Here is a 27,392-nt window from a genome sequence, read left to right on the forward strand (position 1 = left end):
AGAGCTGGGGTACAGGCCAGAGATGCAGGGGGTGAGAGGATTCACCAGAGACAGAGTGGGGAGCAGAACAGGCAGACTGACCGAAGTACACTGCTGAGGGGAGCAGCGGGCAAGACAGGAGAGGTCTGCTGCTCCATATGGGTTGCTCCCTGGCCGGCCAGGAATCGAACTCTTGCTGCAGAGGCTGCGGATTGCTTCATAGTGCAGTGCTTAATCCCTTGCACACAGGGAGGCCCAAATAGACTTAATTTTTTAAAAAGAAGTTTAGACTCAAAATATCCTGTATTTATTTGTTTGTTTGTTTGTTTTTGCTTTAGCTAAGATAGCAGAAGGGATGATTTATTGTACCCGTGTTACATTAAGCCATGACTTAGAAGGTCCAGAAGGTCACACACAGAGGTCCAGGGCAAAAGACAAAAAGGCATTGCTTTGGTGCGAGCAAGATGGGTCTCTCAAAGGTGGTCTCTCAAAGGTGGTCGCTGTGATGAGATGGTATTGGGTGTTTAGGTCCACCGAGACAAGTTCCAGATAGTATAGCATTCGGTCCAACAATGTGTACCAGCATCTCTGGCTTCTGGCTTTCTTTATTTCTGCTCCTGCGGCTTCCACGGCTATCACGGCTGCTACCTTACTTGGACCCCTGCCTCATCTTTCTTTTTTATCAGCTTCAGTCTGCGCATTCACTTCTTTCTCCGCTCGGCTCTCATAGCGCAGAGGCTTCCAAGAAGATGGTGCTAAGGCCGAGAGAGGAGCAGCTTTTTTGTTTTTATTGTGGGTGTTTCTGAAGGGCAAATTTTCAGCGAGTACCTGGTGGGGCGGAGGGCAGCCAGCTCCCACCCAGGTGGACAGTCGGTTACGCCCCCTCCCAGCGCCGACCAGGTAACAGGCAAAAGCACAATGAAATGGCGAGAGCGAGAATACGGCCCAGGCGCCAGCCTCCGCCTTCGCCCTAGCTTCCTAGTCGCAAATGCAGGAGGCAGAAACTCCCGACTCCTGCTGACTTTCCCTCTCCGCGAGCCGCCTGCGGTCTGGGGTCTCTTCCTGATGTTGTGGCCGCCGTTGCATCCTTTCCGGGTTTCCCCGCTCACCGCCCCTCCCGTCCCAGGGGAAGATCCGTTTCCGCGTTTTGTTTGGTTCCGGGAGCGCCGGGGCGTGGAGGCGGTAACGCGCACGCGCACTGCGATCCGGCCCGGGCCAAGCGCGCGGCCCGACGATTGCGGGTGAGGGAAGGTCGGCCCCGGCGGGGTGGCGGGCCCTGGGGGTCGGGGCCGGGGTGGGAGCGGGAGGGGGCCTGGCGAGGTCCTCGGGGCCCCCGGGCATGCCGAGACCGGGGGCTGGAGCCCGGGACTGGGAGATCCGGACCCGGACGGGCGTGTGGGTCTGGGGAGGGACTTGGGCCGCCGTGACGCGGGAGCCCAGCCGGCCCGGGCGGGCGGGCGCTGGGCTGCTCCTCCTCATCGCGAACTCGCGGTGACCTTGGCTAACTCGGTTCTTCTCGCCGAGCCGGCGCCTTCATCGATTACGCGCGAATTTTAAGCTCTGCCTACTAGATGGGCCGTTTTGAGGTTCACTGGAGAGACCCCATCGGGGTACCTGGAGCGCCGGGCGGTTTGCCGGGACTGCTTCACCTGGGGTGAGGGAGAGCGCTCCTGGGGACTGCGCCTGGGCAGTAGGCTGTGGGGAGGGCCTCTCCCGTGTATATGTTAAATACTCTGGAGTATTACGAAGTAGTTGCAAAACTGTTACTTACCATTAAACAAGAAACTTCAAGGAAATGAGCGCTTGCTGGGATTAGCTTCGTTGAGGCCCACGTTGCTGGCTGTTACTGGGATGCTCAAACTCTGGCTGCCCAGCCGGCTCCGTAAAGCTTTAGAAAATGCAGCAGGGGACACCCGTAGCTTTGGAAGAATTAACTTTCCTGATTCGTGTTTGTCAAAACCCCTCCAGCCCACTTAGGAAATTGTGGTACTGGATAAGCAAGTCTTCATATTTGTCCACATGAGGCCTTTGTCCACTGTGAAGTCACTTAGCTTTCCTGTTAAGGAATTTTGCAGAGATTGAGTATGAGGAATTCAGGGCATCATAGTTTTTTTTTTTTTTTTTTTTTTAATAGAGGCATGTTTTATTTATTTATTTATTGTTTGTTTGTTAGTTTTTGTTTATACATGCACTGGGTACAGTCAGAAGCACGGGAGGGTGAGAGAATTCACCAGAGCCAGAGCGGGGAGCAGAGCAGGCAGAAGGACCGAAGTACACTGCTGAGGGGAGCAGCGGGCGGCAGGAGAGGTCTGCGCGCCATGTGGGACCCTCCTCTGGTGGCCGGGGAGCAGCCGGGGATCGAACCGGCGCCTTAGAGGCTGCGGGCAGCTTCGCAACCGCTGCGCCACCGGGGAGGCCCATCATAGTTTTTTTTTTTTTTTTTTTTTTTTGTTTGTTTGTTTGTTTTGTTTTTTTGTGGTGATGTGAATCTCAGGAATCCTCCCTTTGTGGGTGAGGGTCTACTACAATATATAAGGGCTGTTCAATTATGAATGATAAGGTCACAAAAGAAGCATATTAGATATGTGAGATTAGAAGACAATTTAGAATGTTTGAATTGACTTAAATTGAAACTTTCATTACAGGTGATGACCAGCATGCAGACACCTCTTTGACTTGCTGCCCCTCTACTGACATGGCCCACCGGGGTGGGGAGAGGGACTTCCAAACTTCAGCACGACGCATGGGCACCTCCCTGCTCTTCCAGCTTTCAGTGCATGAAAGGGAACTGGACTTGGTTTTTCTGGATCATAGCTATGCCAAGCCATGGAGTGCCCACCCAGATGCCAGTAGTGCCCGCCCCACCCGCATGCTCTTTGTTACTCCCCGAAGGCAGCATGAAAATACCATGTGAGTTTGGGCTTCTCTTTTAAAGGCTACCATGGGCCCTGACTGGGCAGTGATCATATGGTGGGCATTAGAGAGAATTTTATTGGGGAAGATCACATGGGGGCTTGGATGTTTATTCTGACATCTCTGATAAGCAGCAGGAGGATATCAGACCTATATGTAGACACGTGTTCAAGGTATTTTATGATTTAGGAAAGCAAAGTGTTCAAAGGAAGACAACTAACCTTTTCTACTTAAATAATAGGATTTAAATGGAAACAGGAATGTGAAGATGATTATGTAACTGATGAAGGAAAAGACTGAAGAGTTGATTTAAAAAATTGCCATACAGAATCGCTTATTCTTTTAATTCAGTGTCCTGTTCCAAAAGTGTACTGTTCCAACATTAGCAACAATTAAGTTTTTTCTGTCGGTAGTTTTGCATCTCCTGACTTTGCCTGCAATTTAGGAGCATTGTCCCAAGACCTTTCTTTCTTAACTTGTTAGAGAATAGTGACTTTTATTTGATTTTTTAAAAAATATTTATGCATAAAAGAACTGGGGCACAGGCCAGAGGTGTGGGAGGTGAGAGGATTTACCAGAGACAGAGCTGGGACCAGAACAGGCAGATCTACTGAAATATACTGCTAAGGGGAGCAGAGGGCAAGACAGGAGAGGTCTGCTGCACCATATGTGTCAGCTCCCTGACTGGGAATTGAATTCATGCCACAGTGGCTGGTGATAGCTTGATAGCACTGCGACTTTAACAACCCTATGCCACCAGAGCAGCCCTTAACTAGAATTTGAAATCTTCTCTTACTTAGGTAATAGTTTGTTGCTGACAGTGAAACTCCTTGTTCATATTTCATTATATTTCTCTTAAAATAAGATTCTATGGGCTTGGTCATTTCAGTACGTAGAAAATTATTTGCTCTTATAAACTGTCTTCACATATAGACCCTGAAAGTAGTTGTTGGGATATGTTTTAGGAATGCTTTAATAGGCCACTGTAGTTGGAAGATGGTTGCAATAGGGATTAAGTGAGAGCTAGGGGAGAAGTTGTCAGAGGCTACCAGCTCATGTAGATATTTATTTCTAAGAGTGCCAAGAAACCATTGAAAGATTTTAAGTTAGAGACTAGGTCTGTATTTTGAAAAGATCACTTTGAATTTTTGTTGGATAGATCCTGTAGAGGACTGGAATAGAGGAAAACCTTCAAAGAGGCCATTTCATTAGTGGGACCCAGAGATTAAAATAACTTGGAGAAAAATGGATGGCCTTGATGTATATATCATAGGTAGAGCCAATAGGATCTTCTGTGATTGATTGGAAAGAGGAGTCAGGTAAAGGACAAAGGTGAAATTAAGATGACTTTTAGATTTTTATCTTGAGTAGCTGTGGTGACATGAGTTGGGAAATATTGGTGGAAAGGTAGATTTGGGATGGTGAAATCAGGAGTGCTTATAGGCTGATAAGTCCAAGTCCCTAAGCCCAGCATCTCATCCAGAGAAGATAAATCATCTCTTTCACCCATCACCACATTTAGCTGCGAATATTTCACTTCATTTCATAATAAAGTAATTATTCCAGTCATTGGAAATGGGTAAGATTATCAAGATTCAAAAAGTTAAAGTGAGGTTTGGTACACAACTAGTAGACTGGTGTAGTATTTTGGGTGACAAAAGTGGTACAGTAAATCCTCGTGGCACTAGGATTTCATTAAAATATGAAAGACCCTTCAGGTGTCCATTTCTGTTTTTGTACTGGGATCCTTACCACATGTGAGTTAATAGAGAAGGTGTCTGCATTCCAGATGATCTGTATTAGGCAATCATAGGCTTTTAAAACATGCAGTTAACTGCTGGTTGATTGCTGATGAAGGGGAAAGTTTGCGTGAATGATTTAAAACTTGAGACCAGCACTGTCCAACAGAATTTTCTGCACTAATGGACATGTTCCATGTGCTGCCCAGTGTGGGAGACGCTAGCCAGACATGTCTATTGAGCACTTGAACTGTGACTAATATGACTCAGGAACTGAGTATTTTATTCTCTTTAATTTATATTTAAATAGTTGCATGTGGTTGTCACTACTATGTTAGAAAGCAATCTAAGCAATCAGCTAGTTGCTTATGGAATATATTTGCCTTTTTTGAAGGAAATTTGCTTTTTGTCAGTTTTTGCCATAGACTTACCTTAAAGTGATTTTGTGTTCTCCTAGCAGATCAAACACCAGTATGTCAGAGGTCAGAAATCTAGACAGTATAGGAAAGATAACTTTGGATCAAAATTTTCTTGTGAATATATAATGGAGTTCATATATACTTTAAAGCTGGCTATATTCAAGAGACATTTTTGGGCAATCAGGTTATTGTTAATTAAGCTATATTGGGTAAACTACATGTCCTATTTATTTCCTCACCTGTTTACAGTGAATCAGATGTCCCAATAGATGTAGAGACAGTCACATCAACTCCTGTGCCACTCTACGACAATCAGAAGGCACGCACCGTGATGAATGAGTGTGAGCGCCACGTTATCTTCGCCAGGACCGATGCTGATGCCCCTCCACCTCCAGAGGACTGGGAGGAGCATGTGAACAGGTAGGCTGCTCCTCAGGGGACTGTCACTACACGGTTAATGGTCACTGCACTGTAAATTTTTAATCATCACTTTCATTGAAATACATTTTTTAGGAGCTTATTTCATTTGCATCCATACAGTTAGAATGTTCTCCTAACTTTCAGCTCACTATTTAGTGAGCTTCTCAAGAGCAGGGCTTCCATCTCAGCCATCCTTGTATCCCTAACAATTAGGACATTGCCTGGTATGAAGTAGGAATAGAATAAATGTTTATTGAATAAATAAGTGAATTAAAGTTAGTTGTGACTAACTCTGTAGCTTATACAATACATAATGATATGGAAGTTACCTACACTATTAAAAAAAGCAACAAAAACATTAAACATGTACATTTGTAAGATACTACGTTTATGTGCTATAACTAGGACACTGAAAATGTTCTGGAGCCTTGTGAAAAGCTAACATGTTTGATTTAAATGGCTTTTAACAATGGCTATGCAATCTTTGGTTCTGAGGGATTATTTCAGCCCATTTTCATGACTTAGCTGGCTAGTTTTATTCCTAGTGCTGAGGACTCACTAGAGTACTTTAGGTCATTGTTGTTCGTTTGGCAGATACTTAACTAATTTATGAATTATGAAGATTAAATTCATATACCATACAGTTCACCTATTGAATGGTGTACAATCAATGGCTTTTAGTATATTTGCCACCACAGTCAATTTAATGAACATTTTCATCACCCTAAAATGAAACTGTTAATAACATTAACAGTTACTTCCCATTTCTCCCCAACCCTTAACAGCCCCTGGCAACCAACAGTCTACTTTCTAGCTTTCTAAAATTGCTTTTTCTGGATGTTTTCATTTAAAAACAATCATGCGATATGTGACCTTAGCATAATGTTTTCAAGGTTCATTCGCATGGTCGTGGGTGTCAGTATTCATTCCTCTTTGTTACAGAATATACTGCATTTGGTTTATCCATTTATCCACTGATGGATATTTTGATTGCTAACGCTTTTTGGCTATTATGAATAATGCTGCTGTGGGCATTCGTGTACTTGTTTTGATGTGGAGATGTTTTTTCAGTTCACATATGTATAGGAGTGGAATTGCTGGTCATAGTAACTCAATGTTTAACTTTTGTGGAACTTCCAGACTTCCCAAGGGCCTGTACCATTTTACATTCCCACCAGCAATGTATGAGAGTTGGCAGTTATTCTACATTCTTGCCTACACTTGCTACTGTCTGTCTTTTTAAAAAGTTATTGCTGTCACCATTCTAGTGAATGAAATGACCTCATGTGGTTTTAATTTGCCTTTCCCTGATGGCTCACTATCTCTGTGTTTATCTGCTATGTATAAGGAAATGTTAAAGTCCTCACATCAGGAATTAGTAGGTGTCAAGCTTGCCATAATGTTGGAGAGCTCTTATTTTATAATAATTGAAAAAAAAGGATAATTTGGTAGGAAGAAGAGTAGGAAAGTTTGAGGTAATTTTATGATTTATGAGTCTGGCCAGAAGCAGGGAATGAGATTGAGCAGGTATGCTTGTGTGATCAAGGTAGGAGCTATTGAAGAAGCAGCATATTTGTACCTAAGTTGAAGGGCTTGTGAAGAGTTGTTTGGGGTCTTGAATTGTAATTAATGTGCCCCAAGTAGGACCATTGTTCTGTAGATCTTCAGATAAAGAGGAAAACTACAAATGACCATCAACTACTGGAACACCACAGGAGTTGATGAACTCAGCGAAACAGTTTATCTTCATTGTTACAGATAATAACAGTAAAATATAATGGCAATGGTAGTAATAAAAAAAAGCTGCCACTTACTGAGTGCTTTCTAGGTGCCAGGCATTGTGCCAAGAGCTTCATACATATTATATCTATTTTAATCCTCATAGTAACTCTCTAAGGTATATCTTTCTAAAATTGCTTAAACAATTCAGAGTTTAAGAAACCTTAAGAAGTGATTGTGTATTTGTTCAAAGGAAGCAATTTGACTCCAGAGCCCAGCGTTCTTGACTACTGCACCCCTCTTTTTTTTTTTTTTTAATAAATTTTATTGTTATATTCCCCATACAATTGCAGCCCCCCATTCTGACCCCAATCCCTCCCCTCCCGCCCCCGCCCCCCTAAAAGTGTCTCTGGTTCATAGTTTTTTGTTGATTTTGATTTTCACTTTCTTATAGTTATTCATTTTCCTGGTCCCTTATTTAAGTTTTCTAGATTCCTGCTATGAGTGAGACCATCCGGTATTTTTCTTTTTCTTTTTGGCTTATTTCGCTGAGCATGATCCCTTCCAGCGCCATCCATGTTGCAGCAAATTGCATGTGTTTATCTTTTTTGAATGCTGAGTAATATTCCATGGTATATATGTACCACATCTTCTTGATCCAGTCATCTATTTTTGGGCATTTGGGTTGTTTCCAAAGCTTAGCTATTGTAAACAGTGCTGCTATAAACATAGGGGTGCAGGTGTTCTTTGGAATTGATGTTTCTGTGTCCTTTGGGTAAATACCTAGGAGTGGAATTGCTGGATCATATGGAAGCTCTATGTTTAGTAGGTCCAGAAATCTCCACACAGCTTTCCACAGTGGTTGGACCAGTTTGCACTCCCACCAACAGTGCAGAAGAGTTCCTTTTTCTCCACACCCTCGCCAACATTTGTTGTTGCTAGTTTTTTTAATATGTGCCATTCTCACTGGTGTAAGATGGTATCTCATGGTAGTTTTGATTTGCATTTCCCTGATGACAAGTGATGTTGAACATTTTTTCATATGCCTGTTGGCCATTTGCATTTCCTCTTCAGAGAAGTTTCTTTTAAGCTCTTCTGCCCATTTTTTGACTGGATTATTTTCTTTGTTGTTGTTGAGTCTCATCAGCTCTTTGCAGATTTTTGTGATCAGTCCTTTATCATTAGTGTTGGGTGCAAAAATGTTCTCCCAGTTGGTGGGGTTTCTCTTTGTTTTTGTTATTGTCTCTTTTGCTGTGCAGAAGCTCTTTAATTTGATGTAGTCCCAGCTGTTTATCTTTGCCTTCACTATCACTGCTTTGGGTGATGTGTCTGTAAAGATGTCTTTGATGTGCAAATCACGTAGTGTTTCGCCTATATTTCCTTCTATATATTTTATGGTTTCAGATCTTATGTCTAGTTCTTTAATCCATTTTGAGTTGATTTTTGTGTATGGTGTGAGGTGGTGGTCAAGCTTCATTCTTTTGCATGTAGCGACCCAGTTTTCCCAGCACCATTTATTGAACAAACTTTCTTTGCTCCAATGCATATTCTTTGCTCCTTTGTCAAAGATTAGTTGACCATAAATCTGTGGGTTTATTTCTGGATTTTCTATTCGATTCCATTGGTCTGTATGTCTGTTCTTGTTCCAATACCATGCAGTTTTGATGATTATGGCTTTGTAGTATAGTTTGAAGTCTGGGAGTGTGATGCCTCCATTCCCTTCTTTTTTTTTTCAGGAGAGCTTTGGCTATTCGGGGTTTTTTGTGATTCCATATGAATTTCATCAATAATTGTTCTATTTCTTTGAAGAATGACATTGAAATTTTGATTGGAATAGCATTGAATCTGTATATTGCTTTTGGAAGGATGGCCATTTTAATAATGTTTATTCTTCCAATCCATGAGCAGGGGATGTCTCTCCATTTCTTTGTGTCTTCTTCTATTTCTTTTAACAGTGTTTTATAGTTTTCTTTGTATAGGTCCTTTACCTCTTTTGTTAGATTTATTCCCAAATATTTGATTTTTTTTGTTTCAATAACAAAAGGGATGGTCTTTTTGATTTCTTCTTCTTCAGATTTATTGTTTGGACTACTGCACCCCTCTTTAAAGGGAGTAAAAAAAGAGGCCTCCCTGGTGGCACAGGGGTTAAGATGCAACCTATGGAGCAATCTGCAGCCATTGCAGCACAAGTTCGATTCCCAGCCGGCCAGGGAGAAACCCACATGGTGGGACAGGCCTCTCCTGTCTCGTCCGCTGTTCCCCTCAGCAGTGTACTTCGGTCCATCTGCCTGTTCTGTTCCCCGCTCTGTCTCTGGTGAATCCTCTCACTCTGCATCTCTGGCCTGTACCCCGGTTCTTGAATAAAAATAGATAAATCTTTTAAAAATAAAAAGAAAAATAAAGGTAGTAAAAAGAGAATAATTAGTGATGGCCGCACAAGGTAGCCTCACAGTTACGTGTCCCTTTGTGGTGTTATTGTTGTCTTGTCCTCAGTTTGCAGTTTCCCAAACTGCGTTGGAGAACTCAATGGTGTTTTTTTTATCATTTCACCCAGTGTCATCATCAAGAGGTTTTTGGGGCTCCTTTATGCTCATCAAAGCCATCAGAGACTTAATATACACATGAATACCAAGTTTCTTAATTTGTAAGGAGAGATATAACTGAAAGGCAAATGAGATACTGAGGTGACCTGGCTAGAGCCTTCATTCACAGTGGGATAGTCAGGGAAGCCATTCTATTCCAGAAGTGGATGGCGAGTGGAGAGACCTCTCCTTCCACAGGTAGCTGGATGAGCTACCTTTCCTCACAGGAAAGTCCTGCAGAGTAATACAGATTCTTTTTCTTTTTTCTTTTAATTTTTATTTATCTTTGCAGAGAAGAACTGGGGTTTAGGCCAGAGGGTGAGAGGATTCACCAGGAACAAAGTGGGGAGCAGAACAGGCAGATTTACTGAAATACACTGCTGAGGGGAGCAGCAGGCAAGAGACAGGAGAGGTCTGCTGCACCATGTGGGTTAGGTAACTGGCCAGGGATCTAACTCAGACAGTTGGGGTGGGCCATCTCTGTGGTAGCCCTTAGACTTAATCTGTAGGCCACCAGGAAAGTCTTTTTTCCATCTTTTTCCATTTGAACCTCCATCCTTCTGTTATAACAGAGGGATTGATATGATTAATTAGTGTTCAGTTTCTCTCAGATGATTTGTGTTTTTGTGGCTGAGATTATAGAAGCATCCTTCTCTCATTAGCATCAGACTTATAAACTATCTCTTCAGGTAGGTCACTTTGCATTGCACACAGCTAATTTCATTATTTGGTGATACTTACTGACTAGTTTTTTAGTCACTGTTTTTTACCTCATCCCCAACTTCTGGATCTTTAGCCTCTTTGGACTTTGCAGTTCTCTCTTCTCTGATTATAGTCATCTTGTTGCCATTCTTTCCTTTGACTTGATTGTTAAATTGCTGCTTCCTTCCTTCCTGTATAAAATCATGTAAAATTACAGTTTCCTACATGAAAAATTCATGGTCTATAGGATAGCTCCCTAAAAGTGTTATTTTCCCTCAGAGAGCTTACGGATGTCCCTCTCAATGGAGTCAGAAACTTAATTTCCCTTTTTAATGTCCTTTTTTTGCTCCTTTTGATAGCTTTAGATAGTTTTCTATGTAGACAACATGAGGCCCCACATAACTGGCTTCTCTAGTAATGCCTGATATTTTATGAAATAGTTTAAGTATCCCCCTTAACCTCATTTAATTTTCTAGGGTTGGCAAGCTGGCTCATGTACCATATCTGGCCCATTGCTTGTTTATGTATGGTCCACGATTTAAGAATGGTCTTTACACTTTTATGTGGTTGAAAAAAAAATCGACAGATGTGTAGCTTTCAGATTTCAGTGCCCATAAATAAACGTTTTATTGGAACACAGTCATGCCTCTTCATCTGCTTGTTGTCTCTGACTGCTTTTGCACAACAACTGCAGAATCAAATGGTTTGTTTCAGACACCATGTGACCCACAAACTGAAGTTGATATCTCCAGTCCTTATCGAAAATGTTTGCCGACCTCTGGTCTAGATCATGTTCTTAGGGCTCCCTCCATGCCAAAGTCCTGTGACTCGGAAACCTTTGAAAATTATTTACATTTGTTGGTATAGTAGTGTTATCCCGAAGAAGTTGGGCCAGCTTTTCTTCCACAGATGTTTGTCAAATGCATACTTGTTCAGAGTCATTAATAAAATATTCCTAATACATGATTGCTCAAATGGATTTTAGGACATTTCCAACTTTTCAATAAAAGAATTAATGTTGTGCAACAGGTCGTCTTAACTTAGATACCAGAACTTCTGAATTTAGCCAAAAAAAGAAAGCTATCCTCTTTTTCTAAATTTACTCTAATTGCTTCTCAATATTGTATGTATGTTTGTCTTATCATTCTTAGGTTGAACGTTTGAAATTTTGAGTCTAAGATTTGTGACTTGTTTATTTTCCCTTTCTTCCTTCACTCTCTTCCTGTTTCTCCTTTTCCCCTTCATTCCTTCCTTCCTTTCTCCTAGTGTTTAAACAAAGAATTTTTATAATCTCAATAAGAAAAGTGTGACCTATTCAGTCTCTGTGTTCTCACTCTGTTTGAATTCTGCTTAAAAAAATACTTTAGACATTCTGGTATTAAATTGATCTCCCTTGAAACAGTCTCAGAGAAAGAATACCTTTGAAAATATCAGACTTCCCTGGAACAGCCCAGTGTGACTTTTTAGCTGCTTTGGATAGGATGAACCAGAGGTCAGGATATAATTCAGGTTCAGTCAGAGCATGGAGAAAATAAGATTTCTGATCTCATCTAAGAAATAAAGAAAAGGTATTTTTGCACTCACAAGAATTGAATAGGTTTAGGTGGGGGGATTATGTTGACTCACCACAGTTCCCATCAGCTATTTGACTGTTTAGACTTGTATTTAAAATTCTGTCTCCTGTTTTTAAATTTTGCTTTAATTATATCTCTTGCATGCTCTTTACCTTAATCTTGGGTTAGATCATTTTTTATTCTGCCCACTTACTTTTCCAGCCCCCCTGAAGCTGACAAAATATAGAGAACATGTTTTAATTCATGGAATCACTTTGTTAATATATCCACCAACAATCTTAAGAACTTTTGAGGGGATTTTAGACTCTCAACATTGTGGCTTTAGATTTAATTTCAACTGTCTTTGGTGTATTATAGTAATTTTCAAATAGTTTTCTAGTTCCCCTCTCATTTTGTTCATATCATTTTCCTTGGTCCCATCATTTTGGGCTTCAGAATAAATACAGAGTAAGAAAAACAAATAGAGAAAACATCCTGTTATATAATAAAGAACAGGATAATTTTGGAAATGTTGTTGGTGCCTCATAAATAAATTATACTTCATTCTGTGTTCTTGGAATTAAAAGTTTACAACATGATCAATAGACTGTGAGAAAACTCAGGAGACTGTTGTACCTAAAGAAGTTGTATTTGTTGCTTCACCTGTTTGATTATCAGTGAGCATTGTTGCTGAGGGTAAGGATACAGTGTGGTACCATTTTCTTTTTTTTTTTTTTAGTGTGGTACCACTTTCAAGTTGTCATGGATTCTTTTTACATATTCTTTTCAGGGAACTGGAAACTTGAGAGCCATAGTACAGATGCCTTTGTGCCGTAGATAGTTGTATGACTATGTGTGTACATAGGTAGATGTATATGTATATGGTGGGGAAGGGAGGAGTGGTCACTGTAACTGGTGATAATAGCTATAAAGGACACAACCTAAATGCCCACCAATAGGGTAGAACCAGACATTAAAAACAAAAAGGTGTATTAACATGAAAATAAATCGTGTATCTCCATGGAACTTTTTCAAACTACGTGTGAATATCCTTGTTGAATATATTACCACCATCACCAAATCTCTAAGGCCACCTGAGAATCTCTACATAAGAGAGATACAACTCATGTGGTATGGTGTGCATTTAAGTAATGAGAAGGTGGGGCCTCCCCTGGTGGCACAGGTGGTTGAGCACCACGCTGTGAAGCTGTCCACAGCCTCTGCAGCGCCGGTTTGATCCCGGCTGGCCGGCGAGGGTCCCACATGGCACAGCAGACCTCTCCTGTCTCATCTGCTGCTCCCTTCAGCAGTGTATTTCATCAGTCTGCCTGTTCTGTTCCCCACTCTGTCTCTGGTGAATCCTCTTACCCTCCTGCACATCTGGCCTGTACCCTGGTTCTTGTGTAAAATAAATAAATAAATCTTAAAAAAAAAATAATGAGAAGGAAAATGAGTCTGTAGACTAATGGTCTAGAGCTGCTGGGGTCCCTACGTAGAAGCCTTCCTGGTCCCAAGATCCTGAATCCCAGCATTGACTCAACATTAAACAGGAATTAAGTCTTGAGAACTAGCAGGAAAAGGATAATTCCAGGAAATCTAAAACTGCTTCTTGTACCCAGAAGGGAGTTTCAAAAGGGTGGGAAGCTTTAGAGGTTAAGAAGGGATTGAGCTGTAGCAAAGGAAATTACTGAAGTTAGAGGATGCTTCTGAAGTATTCTGTGATCATGGACTTCAACTGCTCTCATATTTTTTGCCCCATCAATAATCACAGCTAACTTGAAGTTTTTATTGCTAGAAGGAACCTTAGAGAACCATTTAGGCTATGTCTATTTTATAGTCAAGGCGACTGAGGTCACAGATCCAGTTCTTTATTGTAGAGCTGGACAGAGTTCTGGCTTCTACCAGGTGTTCTAGATTATAACTGTGATAAATTAGAAAGCCGGAGATGTGGTAGGTGGAGACTATTTTATAGAAGAGAAAGACGTTGAGCCATTATTTTCCTTCTTTCTAGAGATTTTATTCTAATTTCCAAGGACAGTGGTTATAACAAAAGTTAATTTGTCCTCTGACTTTATATTTACTGATGACCTATGATGGGAAGGAAGGTAGTCTGTTAAAAAGTTAGAGAAATTAAGATTGTTGTTTCAGATCGCTTCCCTGCAGTTTGACCACCCTCATATGGTAAAAGGCTTAGCGTACAGTTGAGTCTAAATCATGTTTCAGTGTCCTCAGTACTCATCTGCTTAGTATGAGAGGAAGTGTTAGAGTTTGGGTCTGTGCTCACCTGTTCACGGGACTCAGACTATGAGAACGTATTTATTCAGCAGATGTTAAAATCCCTACTGTGTGTTAGGTACTGTTTTACATGCTGAAATATAGTACTGAAGTAAATTCAATATCTCCCTCCCGCCCCCCACCATCTTAGCCTTTACGTTCCAGCAGGGGGAGACAGATTAAACAAATAAATATAGTGGACAGAATGTGAGGTGGTGATACAGCTGGACAAAGGGGTAGGGAATCCCAGGGTGGGAGTTTCATAGGTGAGTTAGGGGAATCCTCAGTAGAAGGTGACATATGAGCAATGACCTGAAGTGTCCCCTACTGTTTCAGGTGGAGGGAATCAAGGACAAGGACCCACTATCTGATGCAGGAGTGTGCGAGATCTGTGGGGGTGAACAGGGGGAGGGGAGTTAGGGGTCAATGCGGTTGAAGCTCAGTAAGTAAGAAGCAGTCATGGATAATGAGGTTGGAGAGGCAGTGCGTCCAGACTGTCCACTGCAGGGCTTTTAACTGACTGACTGGGGTCACCAAAGGACTTTGAGCACAGTGACATGATCTCACTTATTTTTTTTTTTAATATATTTATTTATGCATACAAGAACTGGGGTATATAGGGGCCTCCCCGGTGGCACAGCGGTTGAGCGCTGGATTGTGAAGCTGCCCACAGCCTCTGCAGCGCCGGTTTGATCCCCGGCCACCGGGCGAGGGTCCCACATTGTGTGCAGACCCCTCCTGCAGCCCGCTGCTCCCCTCAGCAGTGTATTTCTTCGTCAGCCTGCCTATTCTGTTCCCTGCTCTGGCTCTGGTGAATTCTCTCACCCTCCCATGCTTCTGACTATATCCAGTGCTTGTATAAATAAATAAATCTTAAAAAAAAACTGGGGTATAGGCCAGAGGTGTGGGGGGTGGGGCGAGAGGATTCACCAGAGACAGAGTGGGAAGCAGAACAGGAGATTGACTGAAATACACTGCTGAGGGGAGCAGCGGGCGAGACAGGAGAGATCTGCTTCACCATGTGGGTTGCTCCCTGGCCGGGAATCGAACTCATGCTGCAGTGGCTGCAGATTGCTTCATAGTGTGGTGCTTAACCCCTTGTGTCACAAGGGAGACCCTAGATAGATACTTTTAAATCACTGATTTTTCCTAATATTTTGATAATTTTATTTTTTCGATATTTAACTTTAAAATTTTTTTTTGGTGTAGAGTGATCCAGACTTTCTTTTCCTTTTGGGTGTCAAAGCTCTGCTTACTTTATCCCTATTGATTTCAAATGCTATCTTGATCTCATTTAGGTCTGGCATTTACTTAAATTTAACCACCATTTTATTTTTATGGTAGGAAGAGCTAGTCAGCAAATATTAACTGGCATCTTCTATTATCTTCCTAGTAGTATCTTTAGAAGGATTACTGACCAGAGTTGGAGTGTCAGTGCAGTTAAGGTTGCCAGTGGGATAGAGAGGGTCTTTAGTAAGGTCCATACCACTGTGTTAGGTGTGATGAGGTGGGAACAAGAACAGGACAGGTTGTGGGCCTCCCTGGTGGCTCAGTGGTTGAGCGCTGGGTTGCGAAGCTGCCCGCAGCCTCTACAGCGGGGGTTCGATCCCCGGCTGCTCCCCGGCCACCGGAGGAGGGTCCCACATGGCGTGCAGACAGCCCACTGCTCCCCTCAGCAGTGTGCTTCAGTCCTTCTGCCTGCTCTGCTCCCCGCTCTGGCTCTGGTGAATTCTCTCACCCTCCCGCCCTTCTGACTGTACCCAGTGCTTGTATAAATAAATAAAAATATTAAAAAAAAAAAAAAGAACAGGACAGGTTCATAGATGCAGGGAGTTTGTAACTTAGTTGGAGGAGGATACACAAAGCCTTCAGTAGACAAGGGAAACCTGCATATGCCAGTGTCATACGCTGGATAATAAAATGTTAATTTGTATGGAACAGACAATTCAAAAATAAATTTGTTAAACCTGCTATATACAAAAAATATAAAAACTACATGAAAGGAAGAGATGTTAGTGTGGGGCGTAATGTTGGAAAGTGGAAAAATAACCTCTTCACTGGTTATAATTCTGTTATATTTTTGTTCTCAAATAGCCCTCTTATCGTAGTCTGAGATTTTAGTACATTAAAATGCTTGCTTATCCTGTCTGGCATTTTGTGTGAAATATTAAATTTGTGAAATTCAAATATATCTATCTCTGCAATGGTGTCATGCTTTTATTTGCTAATGAGATTATTTTCACCACCAGGAAAATAATTAGCTTTGGTTGCACTGAAAGGACTTTGTGACTGGTTTTCGCTTACAGTGTGTAAACTAACACAGTGAATCACAAATGAGGTGATTCATTGGCAACATCGGGACCAGAGTCTAGGTCTTGTGTTTTAGGTCAGTGTTCTTAGGCTAAGCTACTTCAAATTACACTGTTTCATGGTGACAAGAAAAAAAGAACATATGACCTTTTTTATACAAAGTATGTGCATGGGGAGTGTCTCAGGGTCTGACTTTAACTCCTCAGAGTTTCCCTTATAGGACTGGCTGGACCATGGCCCAGAATAAGCTATTCAATAAGATCCTCAAAGCTCTTCAGTCTGATCGACTTGCCCGCTTGGCCAACGAAGGGGTAAGACTCCAGAAATTGTCCATCTGTCCATGGGGGGCTCTCCCTAGTTTTCACTGACTTGACTGATTTGTTAGCCCTTTACCCCCAGTTGTTGACAGGGTAGCCTTCATGTTTTATCACTCCACCTAACATCTTTCAGGCTTGCAATGAGCCAGTGCTGCGCCGTGTTGCTGTGGACAAGTGTGCAAGGAGAGTTCGACAAGCTCTGGCAAGTGTAAGCTGGGACACTAAATTGATCCAGTGGCTGCACACCACTCTGGTGGAGACCTTGAGTCTGCCCATGCTGGCAGCCTACCTGGATGCTTTGCAGACACTAAAAGGGAAGGTAAGGCTATACTTGGCTTTTCCCCTGTCCTGGGGTAGCCAGCCTCTGCTGTGGGTTCTGGAAGTGGGATTGGCAAAGTCATTGCCTGGTTAACCTGGAGGGCATGATTAAGCTAACGGCTTGCTATTAAAAATAGGAGACATGGTGTCATTACACATTTCTGTCTGGTGTAAACATCTTCAACCCTGCTGTCTCCAGTGTGGGGCCTGAAAACCAGAGTATACCTTTAGTTTCTGCTGCACTGTAGCCTGTGGTTTAAGTCACCTCTGAGGTGAGATGAGAATTATGGAGAAGGTGAAGGATTTACCAGGGAATAGTATCGAGAGGGGGGCAAGGAGCAGACCCTTGGTGCTTAGAATATGCAGGTCAGGGTGGGGAGATGCTTACAAGCTGTGAGGCATGGTGGCTTCCTCCCTATCTCTTCATGGGATCAGCCTCCAGTAGTGACACTCTGACTTTAATGATTCTTCATAAAATGTATCACTATATTTTCCTGCTTTCTTTCTTAGACAACACTGCACAAAGTTATATTTAGTAATTTCAGTTTATTGTGATTTCAGTTATTGCACTAGATTGTGTTCAGTCTGGTGTCACATCCAGTATCATGGAGCATCAGTTCTGCAGGCAGATTGCTTATCTTATTAACTTGATCACTAGTTAACTTGATTTAGTGTCTCAGTTTCCTCACCTCTAATAGGATTTTTGTGAAGATTCAATTATAGGATAGAATGCTTGGCATAAAATTTGCGATATTATAAGCCCATGGTAATTACTTACGATTATTAAGTGTTACCTCCATAGAATCTTGAAATTTTTAGTGTTTTCCTCTAAGACAAAATGATGTCAAACAACTTGGACTATTTCATTTGTTGACCTTTTTGCTTTTTCTCAATAAAGTTTTTCTCTCTTCTCCTTTGCAGGAAGCTGGCCCATCTTTGTTGTCAAAAGGTGCCTGGCCAACAGCTTCCCCCTGATATAGCCCCAACATTTGTAGACTTATTTTTTCCTGACTGTTTTAAGGTTGAAGCATCCTTAGTTCAAAGCAAAGAAAGACTAGTTTAGCATAAAAGTAAAACCCAGGGCTAGATATGTTCATGATATGCAAGATAGGGCATTAGTTTATTCATTCAATACATTTTTTTAAAATCCTGCAATGTACTACACTTTGGGGTGAGCAAAACAGCTATGCCCCCTGCTCAGATGGAGCTTATTTTGTAGAAGAGAAGAGACTTATAATATGTAGTCCCAGACTTCCCCTGTACTGCTTCTCGGTAGTGGAAACCCAGGAGGTGAATGGTGGGCTGGCATGGGCGCAAGTAGGTATGGGGCTAAGACAGAGCCCTGGTAGAAAGTGGTTGCCTGTGAGTATTTTAAGCATTTTAAAATGCCCTCTACTGCATTACATCAATGATAAAAGAACAACATTGGTGACTATTTGTAGGGGATGAATGTTGGTGGTACCCAGAATCGCACTTCTCTAGTGACTTCCTGTCTTTGCATGGCCAGTGTGATTTGTGTGTAATTTCCTTTGTAAGGAAGTTTAAACTGCTCCCACATTTAAGTCACTGTCTAGACATTCCCAAATGAGTGAGATGATGTTCAGGTTTATAAGTGTGATGGACCACTGGGGTGACTCCGTAGGTATGCACAGCACACGCTGCCCTGCCCTGCTGTGAGGTTATAGTGTGGGTCAGTTAGAATGGAGTGTAATGCACCATCAGCAAGGGCCTCAGACTTTGAGGTGCTGTCCACTCTAAGCTGTCTGTCCAGAGTAGTTTTTCTACCATCAGGCTCATTATCTTTCTATGTCTGTCAGATTAACAAATACTTTGGTTGTTTCTCAAAGCTTTTTTTTCCCCCAAAGAACTACCCATTCATAAAAGAACTGGGGTACAGTTCAGAGGCATGGGAGGGTGAGAGAACTCACCAGAGACAGAGCGGGGAGCAGAACAGGCAGATGGACCGAAGACACCGCTGAGGGGAGCAGCGGGTGAGGCAGGAGAGGTCTGCCATTCCATGTGGGTTTCTCCCTGGCCGGCCAGGAATCGAACACGTGCTGCAGAATCTGCGGACGGCCTCATAGTGCAGCACTCAACCCGCTGCACCACCAGGGAGGCCAGCTTTTTTTTTTTTTTTTTTTAAAGATTTATTTATGCATACAGAGCTGGGGTGTAGGCCAGAGATGCAGGGGGTGAAAGGATTCACCAGAGACAGAGCAGGGAACAGAACAGGCAGAATCACTGAAATACACTGCTGAGGGGAGCAGCAGGCGAGACAGGAGAGGTCTGCTGCGCCATGTGGGTCACCTACCTGGCTGGGGATTGGACTCATGCTGCAGTGGCTGCGGTTACTTTCATAGTGCTGCATCTTAACCCCTTGCACCACTAGGGAGGCCCCTATTTCCCAAAACTTTTAATTTACCTGCTAGGTGAAAATGCACATGGATGCGATCGTGCTTTTGGTCCAATTATTTTGACCACTAGATCTATTACTAAAAAGGCAGAAAAGGTATAGACCTTAGTCTCTTAATTGTTGAGAATGATGCAATGCTGTAAAGATGGGGAAACTTGGCCTGCCCAGCTTTGTAATTGATTATTTGTGAGTATTCTCTATTGACAGAAAGTGAGTTACAAGGCTTTTAAAAGCTTTTAACATCGAATTCAGGTCTGATCTTCTGTCTCAAGGTGTTGAGTATCTCACAGTTATAAATTACAAAGAAATGACCACTTTGCGTGAAGATCCTTTGCAGTTTGGCCTTTGTCTGTTACTAGCCTTGTGTCCTTCTACTTCCCTACTTGAATCCTTGACTTCTGTGCCTGGAATAACTGCTGCACTTTCTTACTTCTATGTGCCTTTGTTTGGAAGCCTTTTCCCACATCTTCTGCTGTTGGAATTCTGAATCCAGCTCCCTTCACATGATGTATCTTCAAAATGAAAATTGCCTGTTCACTTCCCCCTTTTCTCTTGGAATCAGCTCTGGTTTGAATCAGCAGTGCAGGGCTTTTGTTTCTTTATGGCACTTACCTGTCTCTCTTGTTATTTGTGTGTTTGTCTTCAAACACCTTCGATTAAATCTTTACAGTACTGAATTAAACTGAGAAAATCTCATATTTATAGTCCCCTAATTTCTCATGCAGAAACCATTCAAGTCTCCCTTTTTTTAAAATTAGGAATATTGTTCTTGTTTGTCCTTGCCTGGAGCAGCTTCTCTTTTGTGGTCTGTGAAGTCACCAAGATAATTTTTATTCTCCAGACTCAAAAAATTGTTTTTCTGAAAACTGTCCTTAACGTTGGAAAATCTTTTCTTTCCCTTGGGTCACTTTGACCTTTTGTGAATAGCATGGGATTTACAAATCTTAACGTAAGCATCAGCATGTCTGAAACCTATTTATACATCTATAAGGTCACATTTTTGGTGAATAGTAAAAAATGGCATGTATCAATATAAATCCAATATACACAATATGGTAGGATGTATTTTTGGTGGGGGCACACTAACAGATTTTTTTTAACAGGTCATAGCTTGAAGACTATACTCTAAAAGAAAATGCAAAATATTTTTTTTAATTTGTGAAATTAACTGATGTTCATTGACATAAGTTAGAAAGTATAGAAATCTAAAAAGGAAAGTCATCCGTAATTCCATAAAGATCACTATTAACATATTCTTATAGGGTTTTTTTTGGGGGGGTAAAGATCATTTTTGTATTTTCTCTTTAACCTTTAACATGTTACTGAAATTACTTCTTTATATTACAGATTCTTTTAAATATTTTAAATTGATTCTTAATATCAAATATGTAATTTGCTTAGCCACTGTCATATATATACATACACATACATTTAGCCTGTTTCCATTTTTTGAATATTATTGTGAGTCAGTGTGCATAATCCCCCCCCACCTGTGTGTGTGTGTGTGTGTGTGTGTGTGTTCTGGTGCATATTCTTTTTTTTTTTATAGACAATCAACTTTTATTTATTTTTTTTTTATAGCTGGATAATATTCTATTTTGCAGTATGAACCACATCTTTTTAGTCCACTCATCTGTCAGTGGCACTAAGATTGATTCTGTAACTTGGTTATTATAAACAATGCCACAAAGAACACAGAGTACATATATTCCTTCAAAGTGTTTTTGTGTTCTTTTTTTTTTCCGAATCATCTGTATGTTTTATTTTTTATTTTTTTTAAATAATAAATTTTATTTTTATATTCCCCATACAATTGCAACCCCCCCATTCTGATCCCAATCCCCTCCCCTCCCGCCCCCCACCCCCCTGCATATTCTTAAGATTCTCAAAAGTAGAATTCTTTGGAAAAGATAGAGGAATCAATTTAAGTCTCTTACATGCATATCACCTGATTGCTTTCCAACAGTCTGCAGCCATTTGTTTTATGATCAGAGCGATACTTTTAAGCTGTCTACTTATTTATACTTTTGCTCTAGAGGAAGGTTTGAAAGGTTTAATTAAAACCTGTCTGTGGCCCATATTGGGGGTTCTTCTGCTCACTGATTGCACATGCTGAGCAGGTCTCTTGCATCACACTGGAAGCATTTTTGCTCTTCCTTGCTTCTAGATCCCTTCCTTGATTGACCGGATGCTTGTGTCATCCAACACGAAGACTGGGGCTGCAGGAGCTGAGGCCTTATCCCTCTTGCTAAAGAGGCCCTGGGACCCTGCTGTGGGAGTGCTTTCTCATAACAAACCAGTAAGTTGGATGCTCAGGACTTAACTATGTTCCATAAAAGTTTTAGAATCCAGCCTTTGAACCTTTGCAATGGCTTGTTTAACATAATTTTTCATTAATAGCCAATTGCATGTAGTGCTTACATAGTCTCATAAACAAATCAGAATTGGTTGGGATAAGAAAGGTATTGGGATACTTGGAATTTCATTGAAAAGCACCTCTCAATTCTTAGTTCTCTGGTGGGGTTCTTTCTCCTTAGAGCAAACTCCCTGGCTCACCTCTCATCCTCATTGCCTCCTCCGGACCCTCCAGCTCTGTGTTTCCTACTTCACGCCGTCACCGCTTTTGGCAGTCTCAGCTTTCCTGCTTAGGCAAGGTATGTGTGGGGTAAGAGGAACAAGCTCCTCAGTGTATATTGTTGGTGGATTGCATAGACAAAATGTAGGAGATCAAAATGAATCACCTTAAAGGTGGAGCATGCCCTAACCTTTTCTTTTGTTTAGAATTGAACGCCGCTTGTCCGAAGTTGAAGGGATTTAGGGTAGATTGAACAGAATTGAGAGAAGATTTGAAACTTAGCTCTGCTGGCTGACATTTTCTTTCCTTCAGGTCATCCCTGTAGCCACCCATCTGCTGAACAATGGCAGTGGGGTGGGAGTTCTGCAGTGTCTTGAGCATATGATTGGAGCAGTGAGAAGCAAAGTGCTAGAGGTGAGAATGCCTCTAGTTTAGATCATTATGGTGCATCCAGCATTCTGGATTAGTTCTGCACTCATCTGTGGCCTCCTGTCTTACTGTCTTTTTTTTTTTTCTCTTCTCTCGAAGATTCACAGCCATTTCCCTCACAAACCCATTATTTTGATTGGCTGGAATACAGGAGCTTTGGTGGCCTGTCACGTAAGTAATTCCCATCTTTTTTTTTGTTTTTGTTTTATTAAAGATTTATTTATGCATACAAGAACTGGGGTACAGGCCAATGGTGTGGGGGGGGGGTGAGAGGATTCACCAGAGACTGAGTGGGGAACAGACAGGAGGAATGAGTGAAATACACTGCTGAGGGGAACAGCGGGCGAGTCAGGAGAGGTCTGCTGCACCATATGGGTAGCTCCCTGGCTGGGGATTGAACTCATGCTGCAGTGACTGCGAATAGCCTCATAGGTTGCTTCTTAACCCCTTGTGCCACCAGGGAGGCCCAGTAATTCCCATCTTACTTGGAGATTGTCCTAGGATAGAATATTACTGCCACTACTGATAGCTACCATTGATACTCCAGGTACTATACTGGATTTGCTTTACCAATGTAGTTGCATTTTAAGCTATAGAAGGAAAAAAGTCCAAATGTAATGTCATTTTATTTATATATTTTTTGGCATGAATCTCTAAAAAGAAGACTCCCTTTCCTTGTCCCTTACACAAATACCACACTGTACTCCCACCTGAAAAGCAAAACCAAAAAAATCAATAATTTAGTTGGCAAAAATTTAATAGCTTTGGAATTTGATGTTGTATCCATGTTCTATCCCTTTCTAAGACATCCTTATTATTATTTTATATACACATATTATTATTTTATATATATATGTATATTGTTTATAGGTATATGCGTGTGTGTAAGTGTCCCTGACCTATCCAAAGCTCTAATTCTCAAGCAGTTCAAATAAATAAAGTCTCTGCTGCTTCATGTGATCTAGTCAGATATGACATCTAGGGCCACAAGAGGAAGAATGCCATCTCTTCATACTTTCTGATTCCAGGGGTAGTAGAGTTCACAATCAGCAACTGTTCTAAGAAATTTGGGGGATTTGAGAGCTATCCATTAAACTCAAAAGGGGGACATTTGCCTCGTGTAGAGGAGAAGAGCAACACTTGTGTTCTCCTGGTTGCATTTGCTACTAGTGGAGGGAAAAGTGAGCAGAAGGACTCTGGTCTAGGGAGTTGAGAGGGTGGATGTATTAAACCCATCATCCTATGGTTCAGGTGTCTGCTGAGGTCCTTTCAGGGTCCAGTTTTATAGTTGCCTCCTTGTAGCACATCTTCTGTTCTGTGCTCCTACGGCTGCTGCCATGGTTATCCTCACTGTCCTCATCTGTAAAATGAGGGCTGGGGCAGTCGGGTTGTTCTAGACCACCTCTGGATTCTGCACAGGATGTAGCTGCAGTGAAGTTAGTTGACCTTGAGACATACTGTTCTGTTATTTCCAGGTGTCTGTGATGGAGTATGTCACTGCAGTTGTCTGCCTTGGGTTTCCTCTCCTTACTGTGGATGGCCCCCGAGGGGTAAGAATGGGGTGCAACTGATTGTTGGGTGGTTAGCGGTGAGAGTAAGGGAGTGCATGTCTGGCTGCAGTTGTCCAGTTGACTCTTCTGAATGGATTTGCCAGGTCAGTGCTCCGTAAATATTAACTGCCCATTGTAAAACCTGTACCTGTTTTAGGATGTGGATGATCCTCTCTTGGATATGAAGACTCCAGTCCTCTTTGTCATTGGTCAGAATTCCCTGCAGTGTCACCCTGAAGCCATGGAGGACTTCCGGGAAAAGATTCGGGCTGAGAACAGCTTGGTAGTTGTTGGGGGAGCTGACGATAATCTCAGGTGGGTAGGTTCCCCCAGAACTGTGATAGTGTTAAAGAGATGCCTATAGGTGCCAATATAACTATAGGTTATCCTGGTTCAATGAAAGGGGGACATTAAAAGCTTTTATTTTTTACATTTTTTAAACTAACTTCAAATTTATAAAGTTGCAAAAATGGTACAAAAGTTCCTGTTTACCCTTTACTTGAATTTCCCAAATGTTATCATCTTACATAGCCAAACTATTATGATCAATCAAGAAATTAACATGATGTGATACTATAATCTACAGATTTGGGCTTTATCACTTGTCTCATTAATGTTTCTTTTCTGGTCCAGAATTCAGTCTAGGATCACATGTTGCTGTTGGTGGCTATCTCTCTTAAGTCTCCTTTAATTTTATCCTGTTCCTGAGTTTTTCTTTGTCTATATGACCTTGACATATTTGAGGGGTTCTGGACAGTTATTTTGTACATTGTACCTCAGTTCTGGCTTTTGACATTTTCTTAATGTGATTAGGTTGAGTGTGCATTTGGGGCAGGAATGCCACAGCAGTGATGTGCACTTAGTGCATCTCCTAAAGGGTGGGTGATTTTGAGGTATTTTATCACAGATGATGATATCACAGATGATGATATCCTTGATCACGTGCTTATATTAGCATCTGCCAGGTTTCTTCTCTCCACTGTAAAAATATTTTTCCCTCAGTATTTAGTAATTATCTTGCGAGGAGAAGATACTTTGAGACTGAAAATATAATCTTTAACATGGTGCTTTCACTGGCATAGACATTTCTTTACATTTTGTTCCACTAAAGATGAATATGAACATAGATTTTTTTTCTTTGTATTAAGCATTCTTTTATATATTTGGAGTATAAACAGCAGAGTTTAGGAGGGGGTTTAGGAAGGCACTGTTGGTCATTGAGATGGCCATCTTTCTATTGACTACATGTAGAACCTTCAGTTATGTCTTCATGACATAACTAAATGTACTAAAAAAGGACCTCCCTGGTGGCGCAACCAGTTAAGATGCAACCTATGAAGCTATCCGCAGCCTCTGCAGCACCAGTTCAATCCCTGGCCATCCAGGGAGCAACCCACATGGCGCAGCAGACCTCTTCTGACTCACCCGCTGCTCCCCTCAGCAGTGTACTTCAATCAATCTGCCTTTTCTGCTCCCCATTCTGTCTCTGGTGAATCCTCTCACCCCTACACCTCTGGCCTGTACCCCAGCTCTTGTATGCATAAATAAATCAATCTAAAAAAAATGTACTAAAAAAGAGTTTGTGACATTGGGCCTCTTTTATTTTGAATGTTCAATCTTGAGAGATTAATTTCATTTGATGTTTTAACTAGACAGTTTAAAGCAAGTATTGTACCTACCTGTCAGTTTCCTATCCAGAGGCTCAGGGGAGAAGTCTTTCTGGCTTTTTGTGGACTTAATATCTAATCCTTTGGTACTCAAGGCAGTGTTTCCTTGTAAATACATGGTAATTCAGATGTTCTTATAGAGAGAAGAATAGATTGTATTGAGTTGCTGTGAGGGAGTGAGAAGAGAGAGGAATACCTTTGCTGAGAGTTATATTGTGAGGCTGCTTATGAGACATTTGCATGATATCAGGAGCATTGGACAGAATTAGGAGACCTCTATTCTTGGCTCCTTTACTAAGAAGCATGGGTAAATTGCTTAGCACTTGGAACTCATCTATAAAGTGTCTCATCTATAAAGTGAGGGTGTTGCAGAAGCTCAGATGCCAACAATCAGTAAATTGGGATCAGAATTTGAAGGCTCAGAATGTTGTTCACTCTGTTGGTTACTCCCTCTGCTGAACATATCCTCCCCCCACATCCCCTACCAGAAATCATAGTTTTGAAAAACTAGCTCTCAAAGAGGAGAACCAGCTGTGGTCATTTTCTCTTATCCCTTTAGAACTACCTGTGGCCATTTTTTTTAAAGATTTATTTATTTATGCATACAAGAGCTGGGGTACAGGCCAGAGGTGCAGGGGGTGAGAGGATTCACCAGAGACAGAGTGGGGAACAGAACAGGCAGATTGACTGAAATACACTGCTGAGGGGAGCAGTGGGCAAGTCAGGAGAGGTCTGCTGTGCTATGTGGGTTGCTCCCTGGCTGGCCAGGGATCAAACTCATGCTGCAGTGACTGCGGATTGCTTCATAGTGCTGTGCTTAACACCTTGCGCCACCAGGGAGGCCCTACCCGTGACCATTTTTCCTCCCTTTCTGCTAACCTCATGTCAGCAGCTCCCAGTCACCTCAAGGTTTGAGTATGTGTTGGGGCATTTCTAGATGAAATCTTAACAATCAGGTAGAATTTGTCTGTTAAGCCAACATTTAGGACTTCTCAAGTATACAGTCCCAGTTACTTTGCATATTTTTTTGGGTCCTTTATTTTGTGTAATCCTCACAACTCCATGAGAGAAGTATTCTTGATTTTTCATTTTGCAGATGGGGAAGCTAGGTTCAAAACAGTTGTATAAACCTACCTGTGGGCTCACAGTATCTTTTCTATACCTAGAAAATACAGAAGAAAAATCCATTATTATTTTTCCATATGAGGCCATGGGATATTTAGAAATTAAACTTTTTGTTTCTTAGAATAAGCAAAGCAAAGAAGAAATCAGAAGGGTTGACTCAGAGCATGGTGGACAGATGTATTCAGGTATGGTGCTTTCTGTGTTTTTCTCAGTTAGGTTTGCCTTTCTATAATACTTTGAGGTTTGTCTGTTGGCAGCAGCCTCTCTGACTCAAAGGGGTCTCTAGGGTCTCAAACAAAGAAAAGGAGGGGACAAAGGAGGGGGGAAAAGGAGAGTAAAGGAACAAAGATGCAAGCAAAGCATGGGGGAGAAAAGCTTTATTGGAGGA

The 27,392-nt window shown here is 41.7% G+C and overlaps 1 protein-coding gene across 1 annotated transcript in view; it reads left to right on the forward strand.

Annotated features, from left to right (window-relative positions):
• Positions 1–1,872: 1,872 nt before the first annotated feature.
• Positions 1,873–27,392, forward strand: part of KANSL3 (KAT8 regulatory NSL complex subunit 3) — a gene marked incomplete at its 3' end in the record, with an annotated part of 32,869 nt that continues 7,349 nt past the window's right edge. The window contains exons 1-11 of the mRNA XM_084234802.1: positions 1,873–2,889; positions 5,300–5,470; positions 16,831–16,921; positions 17,061–17,246; positions 21,826–21,957; positions 22,196–22,312; positions 22,546–22,647; positions 22,762–22,833; positions 24,138–24,212; positions 24,370–24,527; positions 27,126–27,189. Coding sequence (XP_084090928.1) covers positions 2,675–2,889; positions 5,300–5,470; positions 16,831–16,921; positions 17,061–17,246; positions 21,826–21,957; positions 22,196–22,312; positions 22,546–22,647; positions 22,762–22,833; positions 24,138–24,212; positions 24,370–24,527; positions 27,126–27,189 — 1,383 coding nt within the window. The 5' untranslated portion in view covers positions 1,873–2,674. The remainder of the gene's footprint in view (positions 2,890–5,299; positions 5,471–16,830; positions 16,922–17,060; positions 17,247–21,825; positions 21,958–22,195; positions 22,313–22,545; positions 22,648–22,761; positions 22,834–24,137; positions 24,213–24,369; positions 24,528–27,125; positions 27,190–27,392) is intronic.

Source organism: Talpa europaea (genome assembly GCF_964194135.1).
Source record: "Talpa europaea genome assembly, chromosome: 6".
NCBI lineage: Eukaryota > Metazoa > Chordata > Mammalia > Eulipotyphla > Talpidae > Talpa > Talpa europaea.